Below are 22428 nucleotides of genomic sequence, written 5' to 3'. Positions count from 1 at the left end.
AAAAAACACTCCTAATCTCCTCCAACCTGGCTGGAATGGTATTTATTTAAATGTAATTACCCCCTGTTTCAGGCTCCACAATCCCTCACTTATGAACTCACATTGTTAATCAGATATAATAAAACAGAGTATAAGTTTACTTAGTTACAGTTCTATTTAAAATTGAGATATTGTTTAGTCATTTATTCATAAAATTCCTAACATCAGTGTATATTATATTTAATGAATTATAAACATTTCGGGAACCAAACATTCTAAATGAATGGGGGAATACGTTGGGATTAACAGTAACTTCACTGATGAATATATATTTCACGGGGCATTGATAAACACTGACAAATTGACACAATTAAATAAATAGTGTGCAAGAATTGGTCAGTGGCAATAGTGGAGAGAGACCCCTCCCCTTATTCTGGTCTCCACATTTTAAATGATGCTCCAGACACGTTCCTCACACGTAAGAAGTAACCGCATAAACGTTGTCAAGACGTAGGAGCATTCCCTTCAACTGAAATCATTGGGGTTCAGTATTTCTAACCGTCTCCCTTAAAAGCACACACGACACAAACTAATGGACCTCTTTTGAGGTCTGGGAAAAATCTCAGAAATGTTGCTTTTTAGAGAAGTTACCCTTTAATTCAAGTGTGCAGGCACCTAGCACTATTGTTTGGTGTTTCTGTAGCACATGAGATGGAATTTGTCAAATAAATGGCCACTGGATTGACGCAAATAACATCATGGTATCATTCTGCAGTGGGGTAAAGTACTTAGGTAGTAATACTTGAAGCTACTACTTAAGTAGTTTTGGGGGGCATCTGTACTTTACTATTTATATTTTTGACAACTTTTACTTTTACTTCACTACATTCTTAAAGAAAAGTATGTACTTTTTACTCCATACATTTTCCCGGACACGAAAAAGTACTCGTTACATTTTCAATCCTTAGCAGAACAGAAAAATGGTCCAATTCACACAGTTATTAAGAGAAAATCGCTGGTCATGCCTACTGCCTCTGATCTGGCAGACTCACTGAACACACATACTTTGTTTATTTTTTATTTATTAGAGAACAAGTTGCTTGTTTTGACAGTTGTAAATGGTTTGCTTGAAATTATGTATATACTTTTACTTTAGATACTTAAGTATATTTTAGCAATTACATTTACTTTTGATATTTAAGTATATTTTAAACCAAATACTTTCAGACTTTTACTCAAGTAGGATTTTACCGGGTGACTTTCACTTTTACTTGAGTCATTTTCGGGTATCTTTACTTTTACTCAAGTATGACAATTGGGTACTTTTTCCACCACCGTCATTCTGACAGGTAGGCTTCTTCGTAGCTAGTTAACATTTCATCTACCAGAATATGGTTAGACCTATGGTTAGACCTATTAGCATCGCTGTCATTAGTAAACCTGGACGTTTTATTTCATATTATGACGCATGTCTTACCTTGATTCAAACTAGCCTATAGCCAAAATCCCACCACAGAAAGGTGGAGGCAATTATTATTATTCTAGCAGCTAAATGCATTATCCTAATCATATTAGCAACTCATGATAGTTGTTGCATATTTAAATCCCCCCTCTTTCTAATGGATATTTCCATATCTGTCAATGAAATCTCTTGCGTGTGCGGTGCACATTTCAGAACGGTGTTTCCAGCAAATGCATTTTGGAACATTCATGGGTAGGCCTACTGCCGTGTGTACATTGCTGCTCCTAAAATGTGAATAAGTAAAAGTTTATCAACATAAGCTAAACATTCCGATCTTTTCCATCAGCGCTATAAATTGATACGATGTATAGCTCCACTACACTACTTTAATAAGTATCAGTAGGGATTAGTGCCGCGTTCAAAACTGGGAACTCTGGGGGGAAAAGAACTTCAACTGGGAAAAATCGTTTTGAACGGTCATCCAAGTCGGAATTCCAACTCGGGAACTCGAGCCTCTTTCTGGAGGTCTGACTTTCCGACCTGAAGATCACTGACGTCATTCCCAGTTGTTTTGAACTGGGAAATGTCGGGATGAAAACCTCACACCATCATAAGACACCCCTCAGAGCGCCACCCACAGGAACAGCAGAGGACCAGAAAGGTCCGTTAGACCATCAACTTGACCCCGCCCTTATACATCAAAATCAAATATTACATCACGTTATTCACAGCCTACCACAGAGAAGAGAAGCGTTTTCCCCCGCTTTTTTATGGAAACTCAAAGGAGTCATGCCTCTCTCGATACCTCCTGCTGTATAGGTAACCTCCTGCTGTACCAGTACCTCCTGTATACAGCCTCTCACGATACCTCCTGCTGTACCAGTACCTCCTGTATACAGCCTCTCACGATACCTCCTGCTGTACCAGTACCTCCTGTATACAGCCTCTCACGATACCTCCTGCTGTACCTGTACCTCCTGTATACAGCCTCTCACGATACCTCCTGCTGTACCTGTACCTCCTGTATACAGCCTCTCACGATACCTCCTGCTGTACCTGTACCTCCTGTATACAGCCTCTCACGATACCTCCTGCTGTACCTGTACCTCCTGTATACAGCCTCTCACGATACCTCCTGCTGTACCTGTACCTCCTGTATACAGCCTCTCACGATACCTCCTGCTGTACCTGTACCTCCTGTATACAGCCTCTCACGATACCTCCTGCTGTACCTGTACCTCCTGTATACAGCCTCTCACGATACCTCCTGCTGTACCAGTACCTCCTGTATACAGCCTCTCTAATAATATTTTACTGCTGCTTTTTAATTCTTTGCTATTTGCATTTTTTACTTATTTATTTTTTTACTTATCACTGATTTTTCTTAAAACCGCATTGTTGGTTTTAAGGGCTTTTAAGTAAGCATTTCACTGTAAGGTCTACCTACACCTGTTGTATTCAGCATTTCACTGTAAGGTCTACCTACACCTGTTGTATTCAGCATTTCACTGTAAGGTCTACCTACACCTGTTGTATTCAGCATTTCACTGTAAGGTCTACCTACACCTGTTGTATTCAGCATTTCACTGTAAGGTCTACCTACACCTGTTGTATTCAGCATTTCACTGTAAGGTCTACCTACACCTGTTGTATTCAGCATTTCACTGTAAGGTCTACCTACACCTGTTGTATTCAGCATTTCACTGTAAGGTCTACCTACACCTGTTGTATTCAGCATTTCACTGTAAGGTCTACCTACACCTGTTGTATTCAGCATTTCACTGTAAGGTCTACCTACACCTGTTGTATTCAGCATTTCACTGTAAGGTCTACCTACACCTGTTGTATTCAGCATTTCACTGTAAGGTCTACCTACACCTGTTGTATTCAGCATTTCACTGTAAGGTCTACCTACACCTGTTGTATTCAGCATTTCACTGTAAGGTCTACCTACACCTGTTGTATTCAGCATTTCACTGTAAGGTCTACCTACACCTGTTGTATTCAGCATTTCACTGTAAGGTCTACCTACACCTGTTGTATTCAGCATTTCACTGTAAGGTCTACCTACACCTGTTGTATTCAGCATTTCACTGTAAGGTCTACCTACACCTGTTGTATTCAGCATTTCACTGTAAGGTCTACCTACACCTGTTGTATTCAGCATTTCACTGTAAGGTCTACCTACACCTGTTGTATTAAGCATTTCACTGTAAGGTCTACCTACACCTGTTGTATTCAGCATTTCACTGTAAGGTCTACCTACACCTGTTGTATTCAGCATTTCACTGTAAGGTCTACCTACACCTGTTGTATTCAGCATTTCACTGTAAGGTCTACCTACACCTGTTGTATTCAGCATTTCACTGTAAGGTCTACCTACACCTGTTGTATTCAGCATTTCACTGTAAGGTCTACCTACACCTGTTGTATTAAGCATTTCACTGTAAGGTCTACCTACACCTGTTGTATTCAGCATTTCACTGTAAGGTCTACCTACACCTGTTGTATTCAGCATTTCACTGTAAGGTCTACCTACACCTGTTGTATTCAGCATTTCACTGTAAGGTCTACCTACACCTGTTGTATTCAGCATTTCACTGTGAGGTCTACTACACCTGTTGTATTCAGCATTTCACTGTAAGGTCTACCTACACCTGTTGTATTCAGCATTTCACTGTAAGGTCTACCTACACCTGTTGTATTCAGCATTTCACTGTAAGGTCTACCTACACCTGTTGTATTCAGCATTTCACTGTAAGGTCTACCTACACCTGTTGTATTCAGCATTTCACTGTAAGGTCTACCTACACCTGTTGTATTCAGCATTTCACTGTAAGGTCTACCTACACCTGTTGTATTCAGCATTTCACTGTAAGGTCTACCTACACCTGTTGTATTCAGCATTTCACTGTAAGGTCTACCTACACCTGTTGTATTCAGCATTTCACTGTAAGGTCTACCTACACCTGTTGTATTCAGCATTTCACTGTAAGGTCTACCTACACCTGTTGTATTCAGCATTTCACTGTAAGGTCTACCTACACCTGTTGTATTCAGCATTTCACTGTAAGGTCTACCTACACCTGTTGTATTCAGCATTTCACTGTAAGGTCTACCTACACCTGTTGTATTCAGCATTTCACTGTAAGGTCTACCTACACCTGTTGTATTCAGCATTTCACTGTAAGGTCTACCTACACCTGTTGTATTCAGCATTTCACTGTAAGGTCTACCTACACCTGTTGTATTCAGCATTTCACTGTAAGGTCTACCTACACCTGTTGTATTCAGCATTTCACTGTAAGGTCTACCTACACCTGTTGTATTCAGCATTTCACTGTAAGGTCTACCTACACCTGTTGTATTCAGCATTTCACTGTAAGGTCTACCTACACCTGTTGTATTCAGCATTTCACTGTAAGGTCTACCTACACCTGTTGTATTCAGCATTTCACTGTAAGGTCTACCTACACCTGTTGTATTCAGCATTTCACTGTAAGGTCTACCTACACCTGTTGTATTCAGCATTTCACTGTAAGGTCTACCTACACCTGTTGTATTCAGCATTTCACTGCAAGGTCTACACCTGTTGTATTCTGCGCATAAAATAGGATTGGATTTGATTTAACCGCCCCAATAGCTTTCCATAGCCCCATACACACACTGCTTGTAACTTTTTTGCTATTTTTATATAGTGACTTAAAATGAAAACTGAGTTGGCTAAAGTTTGAACTGAGGGGACTAAGCCCCCTTTAGTGCCCTCGTGGAGCCAGGTACACGTGTGGATAACCTAGTTGTTTTGCTGATTTTTGACAAAATCCCTAGGTTTGCATATTGGAAAATGTATTATTTAAAAATAACACAAGAAAAAATGTATTAGACATACATAGAGAAGCAAGACGTATATAAATACAAACTGGTTTATTCAGATATTTTTACAACATAAAGTGTCATAGAGTGATCATTATAATACTGCCTTTGTGTTGAAGGATAACTAATTCATGTATTCTCTTAAGAGGCTAGCTGCCCCTAAGCCCACATGCACACTCACGATCATGTTCAAGCACGCACATACACAGGCAGGTATGGCACATGCACGCTCACACACACACATTATATTAAGTTGCATTACACTGTAGAGAACTATTACAAGGTAAAACATACAGCAATATCAAAATACAGTTGTCTCAATTCTATCAATACAGAGTAAGAAATGTTCAGAAAAATATTCAGAATATCAACCTCTATAAAGCAAATATTGTCTTCCAAAATGTACAGTACATCTTAAAAATTCTCAAAACTGTCTAGTATGAAACACTTTATCTCTCCCCTCTTCCCTCCCTCTCCCTCCCTTCCTCCACCGTTCCTGCCTCTCTTATTTTCCTGGCCTCCTTCTCTACCTCCTCTGCTTTCCTCTTCTCCTCTCTCTCCGTCTCAATCAACCAGGGCCCACCCAGGTAGCTGAGGATCTCATCAGGGCCTCCTCGAAGCCTAGGCTGTGGGTTAAGCAGCTCCCTGAAAAGAGACATCAACAGTGGGCTGAAGCCTTCAAACTGTGGGGCCACAGGGTTCGACTTCTGATTCATCTCCAGGCTCAGGATATTGTCCTTTTCCCTTTCACCTTCACACCAAATTACTTCCTGCTCCCCTCTCAGTCCCTTGTTCCTTTCCTCCCTCTCCGTCTCGCGGTCATACCACTCCTTGTACCTCCTGTAGGCGGGGTCGTTGTGCGTGGTCTCTTCCCAGGGAAAGCATCCCGTCAGCAGGCAGTAGACCAGCACGCCCAGGGCCCAGCTGTCTATAGTGGTCTCCACTGTGATCCAAATGTTCTCCTCCTCCTCTCCATTCTCCTCTCTCTGCTCCCTCACTTTCTCAGACTCTTTGGCCTGCTCCACCTCAGGCGTGCAGAAGGGTGAGTCGTACCAGACGGCGCGGATAGTGCAGCCAGTGGGGCGGGCCAGGCCGAAGTCACCCAGTTTGACCCAGCGACAGGTGTGGTCACACAGGAAGATGTTCTCTGGTTTGATGTCCCGGTGGACGAAGCCAATGGAGTGGAGGTGTGAGACGGCACCACTCAGCTGAGACATCACACTCTGGACACACTCTTCATCTACACCCACCTGGAGACAGAGAGAGAAACAACATTATACTGTATATCATTGTTTCATAAATGGTATGACCTGGATTCCTTTTGGGTCATGGTTCAACATAGACGGCTGCTAGGTTCAGTTTACTAGTTAGGTCACACAAAAAGCTTTATGTGGGTCACGATGCAAAAATGTTTGGGAACTACTGTTCTATCACGTTGTCCTCGTCCCACCCAAAGATGCTAAATGGATCTGGGACAGCAAACACTTTGTAATTTTTCACATTTACAAGTTAGACATTTAGCAGATGCTCTTCTTCAGGGCGTCTTACAATTAGTGCTGAAGATACAGTATCTAGGTGAGACAACAACACATCACAATCGTATCAAGGACATTTTCCCTCGACAAAGCATTTACCAGCAAAGTCAGTGCTAGGGTGAAAATAGGTGGGGGGAGGGGGCACCGTGAGAGATATTTAAGATACTCTTCAAAGAGGTAGGGTTTCAGACTATAGGGTAAAAGTTGTTCCACCATTGGGATGCCAGGACAGAGAAGAGCTTTGACTGGGCTGAGCAGGACCTGCCCTCCTGTAGGGGTGGGAGGCCCAAGAGACCAGAGGTGGCAGAACGAAGTGCTCAGGTTGGGATGTAGGGTTTGAACATAGCCTGAAGGTAAGGAGGTGCAGTTCCCCTTGCTGCTCTGTCGGCAAGCACCAGGAAGGTAAGGAGGTGCAGTTCCCCTTGCTGTTCCTTGCTGTTCTGTCGGCAAGCACCAGGGTTTTGAAGAGGATGCAAGCTTATCATCCACTGTAGGTTACTGGCATAGACCGACACAAACAAAGAGTTACTAGATGGGACGAGGTGGAGGCCACTGGAGAGATTCCATTGAAGTCTTTATCATGTACTCACTGACAGAGGAAGAGGGCAACTGGGACCAGGGCAATATGGAACAGTAGAGGTGTTGGCAGACAGAGGTCAGACAGAGGAGGAATTACAATACTGGGTCTGTGTTGTGCACTTAGCTTTAGTGCTTTGACATTGAAATGAAACACCTCTCATGTATGACTGACTCAGAGATTGTATGATCAGATGTATGATTCTAACTGACCTCTGACACGATGACACTGTAGAGGTCTCCATAGAGACCAGCCTGCTGGGCGAAGACGTAGTAGCAGGGGGTGGAGAAGAAGATACCCAGGGCCCGGGTGAGAGAGGGATGAGTGCAATAAGAAAGGGAGAGGTTGTATTCACGCAGGAAAGAGAAGAGGGATGTGGACTGGCGGGGGAAGAACTTCAGAGCCATGGGAGTGCCTGATGGAGAGGAGGAGAGGCCCAAGAAATTATTTAGACATTAAAATCAAGTCAAGTACTGTCAAATACTGTCAAAGTCAAATACTGCACCAAAACATCAATAGATCAATTATAGAGTAAATCATGTTGTCATCACTGTGACCACATTGATAACATAAAAACATCCTGTCAGATTCCATATAGCCCCGGGGATGTCTAATTACATTACTTCCCTATTCCCTGGGGTTTAGATAGAGGAAATCTAATGACTGTTTATGAATGGACAAAGCCATCGATCAAGTGACAAAGTTTTTTATTTACACAAAGATACACCACGAAGATTGACAATTTTCCATTCACTATCATGGGGATCCCATTTTTTGCTAACAATGCCTGCAGTAATGTGGTCGGCCTTCAACTTCCGGGGTTTCAGGGTTGCGGAGAACTGGTTAAAAAAACTAACTAAGAAATTACATTGCCTGCAAAAATATTGTAATCAGAATACATATATTTTGAAAAACTAGATGATTACTTCTTGGATTACTTTTCAATTCAGAAAGGATGCTTGCGATAAAATACAATATGACACCTTTCTGTTTTGTCAATGACATAGCCTAGTGGTTAGAGTGTTGGGCTAGTAACTGAAAAGTTGCAAGTTCGAATCCCTGAGCTGACAAGGTACACATCTGTCCTTCTGCCCCTGAACAAGGCAGTTAACCCACTGTTCCTAGGCCATCATTGAAAATAAGAATTTGTTCTTAACTGACTTGCCTAGTTAAATAAAGGTAAAAAAATTCAGCACCCAATGAGTCTGACCTCAAGTCAGAGACCTCTATGATGACACATAAAATAAGTTTGATGGATAGTTAGTCTTCTTTTAACGCCTCTTTAGGGGAAAGTAATCAGATTACTGAGTTTGGGTAATCCAAAAGTTACAGATTACAATTTTGGACAGGTAACTAGTAACTGTTACGTATGACATTTAGAAAGTAACCCACTCAACCCTGCGTGGCTTCAATGAGAAGGGGCATTCATTCTCCCCTGAGGAAACCCCACAGCAACTCTATCCCCAAGAATGTAGCAAAGCACTTCGTAACAGCAACACTCATGCTAACGGTTGAGTTGACACTATTTAAAGACACCTCTACCCTCACTGTTCACGTGTAGTTTTATCCTCTGAACTGTAACCCCAGACCCCTTCAGACTTATATTTCACTAGAAGCAGAAATAAAATGTTATTAGTCACATGCGCCGAATACAACAGGTATATATATACCATGTGTATCCCGTACTGTGAAATGCTTACTTACTAGCCCCTAGCCAACAGGGCAGTAAAAAAAATATATATAAGAATAAGAGATAAAAGTAACAGGTAATTAAAGAGCAGCAGTATAAAATAACAATATATACAGGGGGTGCCGGTACAGAGTCAATGTGCGGGCGGGGGCACCGGTTAGTTGAGGTAGTTTGTACATGTAGGTAGAGTTATTAAAGGGACTATGGATAGATGACAACAGTGGCAGTGGTGTGGAGAGGGGAAGGGGGGGCAATGCAAATAGTCTGGGTTCATGTTCATGAGTCTTATGGCTTGGGGGTAGAAGCTGTTTAGAAGCCTCTTGGACCTAGACTTGGCGCTCCGGTACCACTTGCCGTGCGGTAGCAGAGAGAACAGTCTATGACTTGGGTGGCCGGAGTCTGACAATGTTTTACCTTTATAACAAGCCATTATACGTGTGTCGTGGACACTAACAAGCCATTATAGGTGTGTTGTGGACACTAACAAGCCATTATAGGTGTGTCGTGGACACTAACAAGCCATTATAGGTGTGTGGTGGACACTAACAAGCCATTATAGGTGTGTCGTGGACACTAACAAGTTTCACGTTTTATTAGCTGTCTGGACGGGATACACATGGTTTATACCGTCCAGCTAAATGCTTACTGCCAGGTTCATTCTCGACAACGCAACAACAATGAGAAATTATAGGAGATAAGAATACGAACATAAAGTAAGTGGCTCAACGGCCTCCCGGGTGGCGCAGTGGTTAAGGGCGCTGTACTGCAGCTCCAGCTGTGCCACCAGAGACTCTCTGTGTCTCTGACTCGCACAATTGGCCTAGTGTCGTTAGGGAGGGGTTGGCCGGTAGGGATATCCTTGTCTCATAGTGCACCAGCGACTCCTGTGGCGGGCTGGGCGCAGTGCGTGCTAACCAAGGTTGCCAGGTGCACTGTGTTTCCTCCGACACATTGGTGCCGCTGGCTTCCGGGTTGGATGTGCCCTGTGTTAAGAAGCAGTGCGGCTTGGTTGGGTTGTGTATCGGAGGACGCATGACTTTCAACCTTTGTCTCTCCTGAGACCATACAGGTGTTGCAGCGATGAGACACGATAGTAGCTACCAAAACAATTGGATACCATGAAATTGGGGAGAAAAACGGGGTAAAATTCAAAAAAAAAAAAGTAAGTGGCTCAGTAGAACAGAATAAATGTTTTAGCATAAGTATAATATCGGAAGGCATCATTTATAACGCCTGCCCACCCCATAACTCTCCAGGACCAGGGTCAGGGACCACCACAGTGACCTCTGGTGCTTTACTGACCTCTCTTCTTGTGGACGGCCAGCATGACCTTGCCGTAGGATCCCTCTCCCAGCAGCTTGACCATCTGGAAGTGGTCGGAGGTCTCCAGAGTGGACATGGACTGGGCTGAGAGGAAACATAGCTCGTCCAGTTCCTGAGCTGCAGCCTGACAGAGAAAACAAGGAAACATGGTCAAATAGGGGGAACATTTTTCTAAGGAGTTGATGTTTCATTTCCAATATCTTGTTACACTCGCAGGAATTGACTAGGTTTATAAGCTACCGCGTTGCATGGTGAATAAAAAAACAACACTGAAAATGGTCAACGAGCAGTGGGAGTAAATACTAAACACATTATGACAAATGCAATATAAATACATTTTGATTTATCAACTTGCTGATACATGTATGCTTGGGTGGATATGGTTCAGTGTCACCATAAAATGTACTGTTACAGGATGTCCATCGACCTCAGGGATTACCATAAAATGTACTGTTACAGGATGTCCAGCGACCTCAGGGATTACCATAAAATGTACTGTTACAGGATGTCCATCGACCTCAGGGATTACCATAAAATGTACTGTTACAGGATGTCCAGCGACCTCAGGGATTACCATAAAATGTACTCTTACAGGATGTCCAGCGACCTCAGGGATTACCATAAAATGTACTGTTACAGGATGTCCAGTGACCTCAGGGATTACCATAAAATGTACTGTTACAGGATGTCCAGCGACCTCAGAGATTACCATAAAATGTACTGTTACAGGATGTCCAGCAACCTCAGGGATTACCATAAAATGTACTGTTACAGGATGTCAGGCGACCTCAGGGATTACCATAAAATGTACTGTTACAGGATGTCCAGCGACCTCAGGGATTACCATAAAATGTGAGAAAATGATGAGATGAGAGATCGGATGAATGTCACATTGGAGCAACCAGAACATGCTGTATGTACATACCTACTGTCCCCTCAGTCCCCTGTGTCTATCATATCATCAGTATGATCCCCTATATACAGTTGAAGTCGGAAGTTTACATACACCTTAGCCAAATACATTTAAACTCAGTTTTTCACAATTTCTGACATGTGAAATGTCAGAATAATAGCAGAGAGAATTATTCATTTCAGCTTTTAATTCTTTCATCACATTCCCAGTGGGTCAGAAATTTAACATACACTCAATATGCAGCTGCCACCCCTGTGCTTCACGGTTGGGATGGTGTTCTTCGGCTTGCAAGCCTCCCCCCTTTTCCTCCAAACATAACGATGGTCATTATGGCCAAACAGTTCTATTTTTGCTTCATCAGACCAGAGGACATTTCTCCAAAAAGTACGATCTTTGTCCCCATGTGCAGTTGCAAACTGTAGTCTGGCTTTTTTATGGCGGTTTTGGAGCAGTGGCTTCTTCCTTGCTGAGCGACCTTTCAGGTTATGTCGATCGATATAGGACTTGTTTTACTGTAGATATAGATACTTTTCTACCTGTTTTCTCCATCATCTTCACAAGGTCCTTTGCTGTTGTTCTGGGATTGATTTGCGCTTTTCGCACCGAAGTACATTCATCTCTAGGAGACAGAACGTGTCTCCTTCCTGAGTGGTATGATGGCTGCGTGGTCCCATGGTGTTTATACTTGCGTACTATTGTTTGTACAGATGAACGTGGTACATTCAGGCGTTTGAAAATTGCTCCCAAGGAAGAACCAAACTTGTGGAGGTCTACAATTTTTTTTCTGAGGTCTTGACTGATCCAATGACGTTTCCCAATTATCACCAATTGCGTAACTTGTTGCTGCAGCAGGTGGAAGACAGTTGCCCCAGACTCACCCACCTGACATTCACTGTGTCCTTGTAACCTGAGGTGATTATGAATGAATCCCTTATTGGTCAATGAATCCCCCTGTCGATAAGAGCTAGCTGTAATTGAAATATTGGCCTCTATGACAGTATTATGAGCTGTCGGAAGACTAACGCTATTAACAGATTTAAAGACAAGTAAAACCAGTAAAGATATAAACACTGGAAGCTGAAAAGCCTCTCTACTATGTGCTCCTTTCTGGACCCGTGTCCGTGGCAACCACTGACACCCCCAACTGAACGCCCCCATATGAAGACATGTCTATATTACAATGTCACTTCACTATGCAGATACTAGTGTCAGAGTGATGTTACTGTATTTACAGACCCATAAACATTATACCATTGTCCATAGAAGTCCAACGCAACATCTGACAGCAGGTTAAATCAAATCAAAAGCAAATCAAAGTTTATGTTATGGTGAGTGAATGAGGACCCAAAAGCGAACTAACTTAAACAGAGCTTCTTTAATAACAAAACATAAGTAGGCTCAGATAGACCGGCAGATTCCGACAGGACAGGACAAGGTTACAGCAAACATGACGATAGTCTGGCTCAGGCATGAAACACAAACAAACAAGAATCCGACAAGGACAGGAGCAGAAACAGAGGGAGATATAGGGACCTAATCAGAGGGAAAAAGGGAACAGGTGGGGAACGGGGTGAATGGGTAGTTAGGAGGAGACAGGGAACAGCTGGGGGAAAGAAGGGGAGAAAAGGTAACCTGACACGACCAGCAGAGGGAGACAGGGTGAAGGGAAAGGACAGAGACAAGACAACATGACAGTACCCCCCCACTCACCGAGCGCCTCCTGGCGCACTCGAGGAGGAAACCTGGCGGCAACGGAGGAAATCCTCGATCAGCGCACGGTCCAGCACGTCCCGAGAGGGAACCCAACTCCTCTCCTCAGGACCGTACCCCTCCCAATCGACAAGGTACTGGTGACCACGGCCCCGAGGACGCATGTCCAAAATCCTGCGGACCCTGTAGATGGGTGCGCCCTCGACAAGGATGGGGGGGGGGGAAGACGAGCGGGGGCGCGAAGAACGGGCTTAATGCAGGAGACGTGGAAGACCGGGTGGACGCGACGAAGGTATCGCGGAAGAAGAAGTCGAACTGCGACAGGATTAATGACCCGAGAAATACGGAACGGACCAATGAACCGCGGGGTCAACTTGCGAGAAGCCGTCTTAAGGGGAAGGTTCTGAGTGGAGAGCCAAACTCTCTGACCGCGACAATATCTAGGACTCTTAGTTCTACGCTTATTAGCAGCCCTCACAGTCTGCGTCCTATAACGGCAAAGTGCAGACCTGACCCTCTTCCAGGTGCGCTCGCAACGTTGGACAAAAGCCTGAGCGGAGGGGACGCTGGACTCGGCGAACTGAGATGAGAACAGCGGAGGCTGGTACCCGAGGCTACTCTGAAAAGGAGATAGCCCGGTCGCAGACGAAGGAAGCGAGTTGTGGGCGTATTCTGCCCAGGGGAGCTGTTCTGACCAAGACGCAGGGTTGCGAAAAGAAAGACTGCGTAAGATGCGACCAATAGTCTGATTGGCCCGTTCTGCTTGACCGTTAGACTGGGGGTGAAAGCCGGAAGAGAGACTGACGGAAGCCCCAATCAAACGGCAAAACTCCCTCCAAAATTGAGACGTGAATTGCGGACCTCTGTCCGAAACGACGTCTGACGGAAGGCCATGAATTCTGAAAACATTCTCGATGATGATTTGTGCCGTCTCTTTAGCAGAAGGAAGCTTAGCAAGGGGAATGAAATGGGCCGCCTTAGAGAACCTATCGACAACCGTAAGAATAACAGTCTTCCCCGCTGACGAAGGCAGTCCGGTGACAAAATCTAAGGCGATGTGAGACCACGGTCGAGAGGGAATAGGAAGCGGCCTGAGACGGCCGGCAGGAGGAGAGTTACCGGACTTAGTCTGCGCGCAGACCGAACAAGCAGCCACGAAACGACGCGTGTCATGCTCCCGGGTGGGCCACCAAAAACGCTGGCGAATGGAAGCAAGCGTACCCCGAACGCCAGGGTGGCCGGCTAACTTGGCAGAGTGAGCCCACTGAAGAACGGCCAGACGAGTAGGAACGGGAACGAAAAGAAGGTTCCTAGGACAAGCGCGCGGCGACGGAGTGTGAGTGAGCGCTTGTTTTACCTGCCTCTCAATTCCCCAGACAGTCAACCCGACAACACGCCCCTCAGGGAGAATCCCCTCGGGGTCAGTGGAGGCTACTGAAGAACTGAAGAGACGAGACAAAGCATCAGGCTTGGTGTTCTTAGAGCCCGGACGATAAGAAATCACGAACTCGAAACGAGCGAAAAACAGCGCCCAACGCGCCTGACGCGCATTAAGTCGTTTGGCAGAACGGATGTACTCAAGGTTCCTATGGTCAGTCCAAACGACAAAAGGAACGGTCGCCCCCTCCAACCACTGTCGCCATTCGCCTAGGGCTAACCGGATGGCGAGCAGTTCGCGGTTACCCACATCATAGTTACGTTCCGACGGCGACAGGCGATGAGAAAAATACGCGCATGGGTGGACCTTGTCGTCAGAGAGGGAGCGCTGAGAAAGAATGGCTCCCACGCCCACCTCTGACGCGTCAACCTCGACAACGAACTGTCTAGAGACGTCAGGTGTAACAAGGATAGGAGCGGATGTAAAACGATTCTTGAGGAGATCAAAAGCTCCCTGGGCGGAAACGGACCACTTAAAGCACGTCTTGACAGAAGTAAGGGCTGTGAGAGGAGCGGCCACCTGACCGAAATTACGGATGAAACGACGATAGAAGTTCGCGAAGCCGAGAAAGCGCTGCAGCTCGACGCGTGACTTAGGGACGGGCCAATCAATGACAGCTTGGACTTTAGCGGGATCCATCTTAATGCCTTCAGCGGAAATAACAGAACCGAGAAATGTGACGGAGGAGGCATGAAAAGTGCACTTCTCAGCCTTCACAAAAAGACAATTCTCTAAAAGGCGCTGGAGGACACGTCGAACGTGCTGAACATGAATCTGGAGTGACGGTGAAAAAAATCAGGATATCGTCAAGGTAAACGAAAACAAAGATGTTCAGCATGTCTCTCAGGACATCATTGACTAATGCCTGAAAGACAGCTGGAGCGTTAGCGAGGCCGAAAGGAAGAACCCGGTATTCAAAGTGCCCTAACGGAGTGTTAAACGCCGTCTTCCACTCGTCCCCCTCCCTGATGCGCACGAGATGGTAAGCGTTACGAAGGTCCAACTTAGTGAAAAACCTGGCTCCCTGCAGGATCTCGAAGGCTGAAGACATAAGAGGAAGCGGATAACGATTCTTAACTGTTATGTCATTCAGCCCTCGATAATCTATGCAGGGGCGCAGAGACCCGTCCTTCTTCTTGACAAAAAAAAACCCCGCTCCGGCGGGAGAGGAGGAGGGGACTATGGTACCGGCGTCAAGAGCTACAGACAAATAATCCTCGAGAGCCTTACGTTCGGGAGCCGACAGAGAGTATAGTCTACCCCGGGGGGGAGTGGTTCCCGGAAGGAGATCAATACTACAATCATACGACCGGTGTGGAGGAAGAGAGGTGGCCCTGGACCGACTGAACACCGTGCGCAGATCGTGATATTCCTCCGGCACCCCTGTCAAATCACCAGGCTCCTCCTGTGAAGAAGAGACAGAGGAAACAGGAGGGATAGCAGACATTAAACATTTCACATGACAAGAGACGTTCCAGGAGAGGATAGAATTACTAGACCAATTAATGGAAGGATTATGACAAACTAGCCAGGGATGGCCCAAAACAACAGGTGTAAAAGGTGAACGAAAAATCAAAAAAGAAATGGTTTCGCTATGATTACCAGAAACAGTGAGGGTTAAAGGTAGCGTCTCACGCTGAATCCTGGGGAGAGGACTACCATCCAGGGCGAACAAGGCCGTGGACTCCCTTAACTGTCTGAGAGGAATGTCATGTTCCCGAGCCCAGGTCTCGTCCATAAAACAGCCCTCCGCCCCAGAGTCTATTAAGGCACTGCAGGAAGCTGACGAACCGGTCCAGCGTAGATGGACCGACAAGGTAGTGCAGGATCTTGAAGGAGAGACAGGAGTAGTAGCGCTCACCAGTAGCCCTCCGCTTACTGATGAGCTCTGGCTTTTACTGGACATGAAGTGACAAAATGACCAGCAGAACCGCAATAGAGACAGAGGCGGTTGGTGATTCTCCGTTCCCTCTCCTTAGTCGAGATGCGGATACCTCCCAGCTGCATAGGCTCAGCTCCCGAGCCGGCAGAGGAAGATGGTAGTGATGCGGAGAGGGGGGCAACGGAGAACGCGAGCTCCTTTCCACGAGCTCGGTGACGCAGATCAACCCGTCGCTCAATGCGAATAGCGAGTTCAATCAGGGAATCCACGCTGGAAGGGACCTCCCGGGAGAGAATCTCATCCTTTACCTCTGCGCGGAGACCCTCCAGAAAACGAGCGAGCAAAGCCGGCTCGTTCCAGCCACTGGAGGCAGCAAGAGTGCGAAACTCAATAGAGTAGTCTGTTATGGATCGATTACCTTGACATAGGGAAGACAGGGCCCTGGAAGCCTCCTCCCCAAAAACAGATCGATCAAAAACCCGTATCATCTCCTCCTTAAAGTCCTGATACTGGTTAGTACACTCAGCCCTTGCCTCCCAGATTGCCGTGCCCCACTCACGAGCCCGTCCAATAAGGAGAGATATGACGTAGGCGACACGAGCAGTGCTCCTGGAGTAAGTGTTGGGCTGGAGAGAAAACACAATATCACACTGGGTGAGGAACGAGCGGCATTCAGTGGGCTCCCCAGAGTAACACGGCGGGTTATTGATTCTGGGCTCCGGAGATTCGAAAGCCCTGGAAGTGGCCGGTGGATCGAGGCGGAGATGGTGAACCTGTTCTGTGAGGTTGGAGACTTGGGTGGCCAGGGTCTCAACGGCATGTCGAGCAGCAGACACTTCCTGCTCGTGTCTGCCTAGCATCGCTCCCTGGATCCCGACGGCTGAGTGGAGAGGATCCGAAGTCGCTGGGTCCATTCTTGGTCGGATTCTTCTGTTATGGTGAGTGAATGAGGACCCAAAAGCGAACTAACTTAAACAGAGCTTCTTTAATAACAAAACATAAGTAGGCTCAGATAGACCGGCAGATTCCGACAGGACAGGACAAGGTTACAGCAAACATGACGATAGTCTGGCTCAGGCATGAAACACAAACAAACAAGAATCCGACAAGGACAGGAGCAGAAACAGAGGGAGATATAGGGACCTAATCAGAGGGAAAAAGGGAACAGGTGGGGAACGGGGTGAATGGGTAGTTAGGAGGAGACAGGGAACAGCTGGGGGAAAGAAGGGGAGAAAAGGTAACCTGACACGACCAGCAGAGGGAGACAGGGTGAAGGGAAAGGACAGAGACAAGACAACATGACAGTTTATTGGTTGCGTAAAGCGTTCAGCAGATGCTATAGTGGGTGCAGTGAAAGGCTTGACTTGCTAGAGGCTAACGATGCAGTAAAAATGTCAAACAATACACAAATCATGAATCTACTTGTAAAAACAGTGGTTCTATGTTTATATGACTATAGTGCAATGTCATATCAGCCTCCTGTCGATGTAGTGGGGCGAGGAAGACATTGGCTGTATAATTTTTTTTTATTTATGACTATTTTGCGATGGAATTTCTCTGCAGTTGGTATAGAGGAAATTAAAATATATGACACTTTTCATACAATTTGCACAAGGACAACAATAGCTGAATTTTAAAGAAACGTCCACTTACAGTCATTGTAGAGTTTTCTCAAATGGGAACGTCTGTCTCTGTTCAGCTTGTCTGGGTCCTTGTCAGCATCTAAGTAGACTTCAACACCCTCCTGACCATTTGTAGGTCTGCTGTTGGTCTGCTGCTGTTCTGTTCCTAACTATTGTCTTTCACTGGTGATCTACTCTTTAGGAGATCTGTATCGGAGCACAAGTGGCTGTTATTGTTACTTTGTCTCTGCAGGTCCATTCGCTGGTAGTTTTTATAGCAGACACTGAGGTATATCTACCTTCCTATCCCTCAGGACCTTGGTACTTACCGTTTCTCTCTCCCTGAGAGACCACCACTTCACTCACTCTCTGTCTCCTCCCCTCTCTCTATCCCCCTCCTCCTGCTCTCCCGCTCTCCCCCTCCTCCCTCCCTTCCTCTCTGTCTGTCCCGAACACACACTCTCTGTCTCCTCCCCTCTCCCCCTCCCCCTCCTCCCTCCTTCCTCTCTCTCTGTCCCGAACACACTCTCTGTCTCCTCCCCTCTCTCTATCCCCCTCCTCCCACTCTTTGTCTCCTCCCGCTCTCCCTCTATCTCTGTCCCTAACACACACTCTCTCTCACTCTATGTTCCCCCACTTGTTTTTCCAGCAAATATGCATGTACCATAGTTGTAAGGTATTCCAACCCTCTCCCTCTCCTGTCCTTAGCCCGCTCCCTCTCAGCGTCAGTGTTAATGTTCAAATGTGCCCAATCCGACAGTCTGTCTGTCTACATTAACCCTGCAACCTATTCATTGTGCTCTCTCTCTCCCTCTCTCTCTCTCTCTCTCTCTTCTCCCTCTCTCTCTTATTCCCTCCCTGTCTCTCTCCTCCCATACACAACCACCCCCCCTCTCTCTCCCTCTCTCTCTCTCTCTCTCTCTTCTCCCTCTCTCTCTTCTCCCTCTCTCTCTTATTCCCTCCCTGTCTCTCTCCTCCCATACACAACCCCCCCTCTCTCTCTCACTCTTCTCTCTCTCTCTCTTCTCCCTCTCTCTCTTATTCCCTCCCTGTCTCTCTCCTCCCATACACAACCCCCCCCCCCTCTCTCTTTCTCTCTTTTAATTCAATTCAAATCAAGGGCTTTATTGGCATGGGAAGCATATGTTAACATTGCCAAAGCAAGTGAGGTAGATAATATACAAAAGTGAAATAAACAATACAAATTAACCGTAAACATTACACATACAGAAGTTTCAAGACAATAAAGACATTACAAATGTCATATTATAAATATACAGTGTTTTAACAATGTACAAATGGTTAAAGGACACAAGATAAAATAAATAAGCATAAATATGGGTTGTATTTACAATGGTGTTTGTTCTTCACTGGTTGCCATTTTCTTGTGGCAACAGGTCACAAATCTTGCTGCTGTGATGGCACACTGTGGAATTTCACCCAATAGATATGGGAGTTTATCAAAATTGGATTTGTTTTCGAATTCTTTGTGGATCTGTAGTTTATGTGTCGGGGGGCTAGGGTCAGTTTGTTATATCTGGAGTACTTCTCTTGTCCTATTCGGTGTCCTTTGTGAAATTAAGTGTGCTCTCTCTAATTCTCTCTTTCTCTCTTTCTTTCTCTCTCTCGGAGGACCTGAGCCCTAGGACCATGCCTCAGGACTACCTGACATGATGACTCCTTGCTGTCCCCAGTCCACCTGGCCGTGCTGCTGCTCCAGTTTCAACTGTTCTGCCTTATTATTATTGGACCATGCTGGTCATTTATGAACATTTGAACATCTTGGCCATGTTCTGTTATAATCTCCACCCGGCACAGCCAGAAGAGGACTGGCCACCCCACATAGCCTGATTCCTCTCTAAGTTTCTTCCTAGGTTTTGGCCTTTCTAGGGAGTTTTTCCTAGCCACCGTGCTTCTACACCTGCATTGCTTGCTGTTTGGGGTTTTAGGCTGGGTTTCTGTACAGCACTTTGAGATATCAGCTGATGTACGAAGGGCTATATAAATCAATTTGATTTGATTTGATCTGTGTAATCTGAGGGAAATATATCTCTCTAATATGGTCATACATTGGGCAGGAGGTTAGGAAGTGCAGCTCAGTTTCCACCTCATTTTGTGGGCAGTGAGCACATAGCCTGTCTTCTCTTGAGAGCCACATCTGCCTACGGCGGCCTTTCTCAATAGCAAGGCTATGCTCACTGAGTCTGTACATAGTCAAAGCTTTCCTTAATTTTGGGTCAGTCACAGTGGTCAGGTATTCTGCCGCTGTGTACTCTCTGTTTAGGGCCAAATAGCATTCTAGTTTGCTCTGTTTTTTTGTTAATTCTTCCAATGTGTCAAATAATTATCTTTTTGTTTTCTCATGATTTGGTTGGGTCTAATTGTGCTGCTGTCCTGGGGCTCTGCAGGGTGTGTTTGTGTTTGTGAACAGAGCCCCAGGAAAAGCTTGCTTAGGGGACTCTTCTCCAGGTTCATCTCTCTGTAGGTGATGGCTTTGTTATGGAAGGTTTGGGAATCACTTCCTTTTAGGTGGTTATAGAATTTAACGGCTCTTTTCTGGATTTTGATAATTAGTGGGTATCGGCCTAATTCTGCTCTGCATGCATTATTTGGTGTTCTACGTTGTACACGGAGGATATTTTTGCAGAATTCTGCATGCAGAGTCTCAATTTGGTGTTTGTCCCATTTTGTGAAGTCTTGGTTGGTGAGCGGACCCCAGACCTCACAACCATAAAGGGCAATGGGCTCTATGACTGATTCAAGTATTTTTAGCCAAATCCTAATTGGTATGTTGAAATTTATGTTCCTTTTGATGGCATAGAATGCCCTTCTTACCTTGTCTCTCAGATCGTTCACAGCTTTGTGGAAGTTACCTGTGGCGCTGATGTTTAGGCCAAGGTATGTATAGTTTTTTGTGTGCTCTAGGGCAATAGTGTCTAGATGGAATTTGTATTTGTGGTCCTGGTGACTCTTCTCTCTCTCTCTCTTCTCCCTCTTTCTCTTATTCCCTCCCTGTCTCTCTCCTCCCATACACAACCCCACCCCCCCACCCCTCTCTCTCTCTCTCTCTCTTCTCCCTCTTTCTCTTATTCCCTCCCTGTCCCTCTCCTCCCATACATAACCACCCCTCCCCATGCTCTGTTCTCCTCTCTGTCTTTCTCGCCCTCTCGCTCAGTCTTGAATTCCTTCCACAGTGTTTGGATTCCGTATCTAATCAACAGACGTGGTGGATTAGGACAGTCTGAATGAGCTAACAAGCTGTTTCCACCATCACTGTATCTGATGGAGTTTAGCTTCCAATGACTTCTCCTGCCAATCTGCAAGTTTCAGTAGATCCCTAATACTCAACATATCTCTGCTCTCTGGTCTCTCCCTCACTCTCTCTCTTCTTCTCTCTACCTCTCCCTCTCTCTTTCTCTCTCTCTCTCACACACACATACACTCTCTCGTCTCTCCATATCTCTCTGTCTCTCCTTCTCTATCTCACACGCATACATTCTCTTTCTCTCTCTCTCTCTCTCTCTCCATTTCTCTCACTAACAGACACTCTCTCTCCATCTCTATCTCACACACAGACACTCTCTCTCTCTCATTCTCTATCTCACACACAGACACTCTCTCTCCATCTCTATTTCACACACAGACACTCTCCATCTCTCTCTCTCTCTCTCTCTCTCCTTCTCTATCTCACACACATACACACTCTCTCTCTCTATCTCACACACAAACACTCTCTCTCTCTCTCTCTCTCTCACACACAGACACTCTCTCTCCATCTCTATCTCACACACAGACACTCTCTCTCTCTCTCCATCTCTATCTCACACACAGACACTCTCTCTCTCTCCTTCTCTATCTCACACACAGACACGCTCTATCTCTCTCTCTCTCTCTCTCTCTCTCTCTCTCTCTCTCTCTCATTCTCTATCTCACACACATACACTCTCTCTCTCCTTCTCTGGCTCACACACAGACACACTCTGTCTCTCTCTCCTTCTCTATCTCACACACATACACACTCTCTCTCTCTCTCTATCTCACACACAGACACTCTCTCTCCATCTCTATCTCACACACAGACACTCTCTCTCCATCTCTATTTCACACACAGACACTCTCCATCTCTCTCTCTCTCTCTCTCTCTCATCTCTATCTCACACACAGACACTCTCTCTCCATCTCTATTTCACACACAGACACTCTCCATCTCTCTCTCTCTCTCTCTCTCTCCTTCTCTATCTCACACACATACACACTCTCTCTCTCTATCTCACACACAAACACTCTCTCTCTCTCTCTCTCTCTCACACACAGACACTCTCTCTCCATCTCTATCTCACACACAGACACTCTCTCTCTCTCTCCATCTCTATCTCACACACAGACACTCTCTCTCTCTCCTTCTCTATCTTACACACATGCAC

The 22428-nt window shown here is 45.6% G+C and overlaps 1 protein-coding gene across 2 annotated transcripts; it reads right to left on the bottom strand.

The window, feature by feature from the left end:
* Positions 1–5350: 5350 nt before the first annotated feature.
* Positions 5351–18952, bottom strand: LOC110537149 (serine/threonine-protein kinase SBK2). Of its 2 annotated transcripts, XM_036968716.2 has the most exons (5): positions 18334–18948; positions 18036–18211; positions 10419–10563; positions 7639–7841; positions 5351–6564 (listed from the first exon to the last, which is right to left on the bottom strand). In XM_036968716.2, the coding sequence occupies exons 2-5, from the start codon at positions 18039–18041 to the stop codon at positions 5764–5766; spliced, it is 1155 nt and encodes a 384-aa protein (XP_036824611.1). In that variant the 5' UTR covers positions 18042–18211; positions 18334–18948; the 3' UTR covers positions 5351–5763. The 2 variants fall into 2 exon arrangements, with proteins under 2 accessions (XP_036824611.1, XP_090081193.1); XM_090225067.1 differs by having other exon boundaries at positions 18036–18952.
* Between the last annotated feature and the right edge of the window lie 3476 nt (positions 18953–22428).

The sequence above is a fragment of the Oncorhynchus mykiss genome, chromosome 3 (genome assembly GCF_057628025.1).
Source record: "Oncorhynchus mykiss isolate SJ-2025 chromosome 3, ASM5762802v1, whole genome shotgun sequence".
Lineage (NCBI taxonomy): Eukaryota > Metazoa > Chordata > Actinopteri > Salmoniformes > Salmonidae > Oncorhynchus > Oncorhynchus mykiss.
This window is presented reverse-complemented; position numbering and strand designations above follow the sequence as displayed.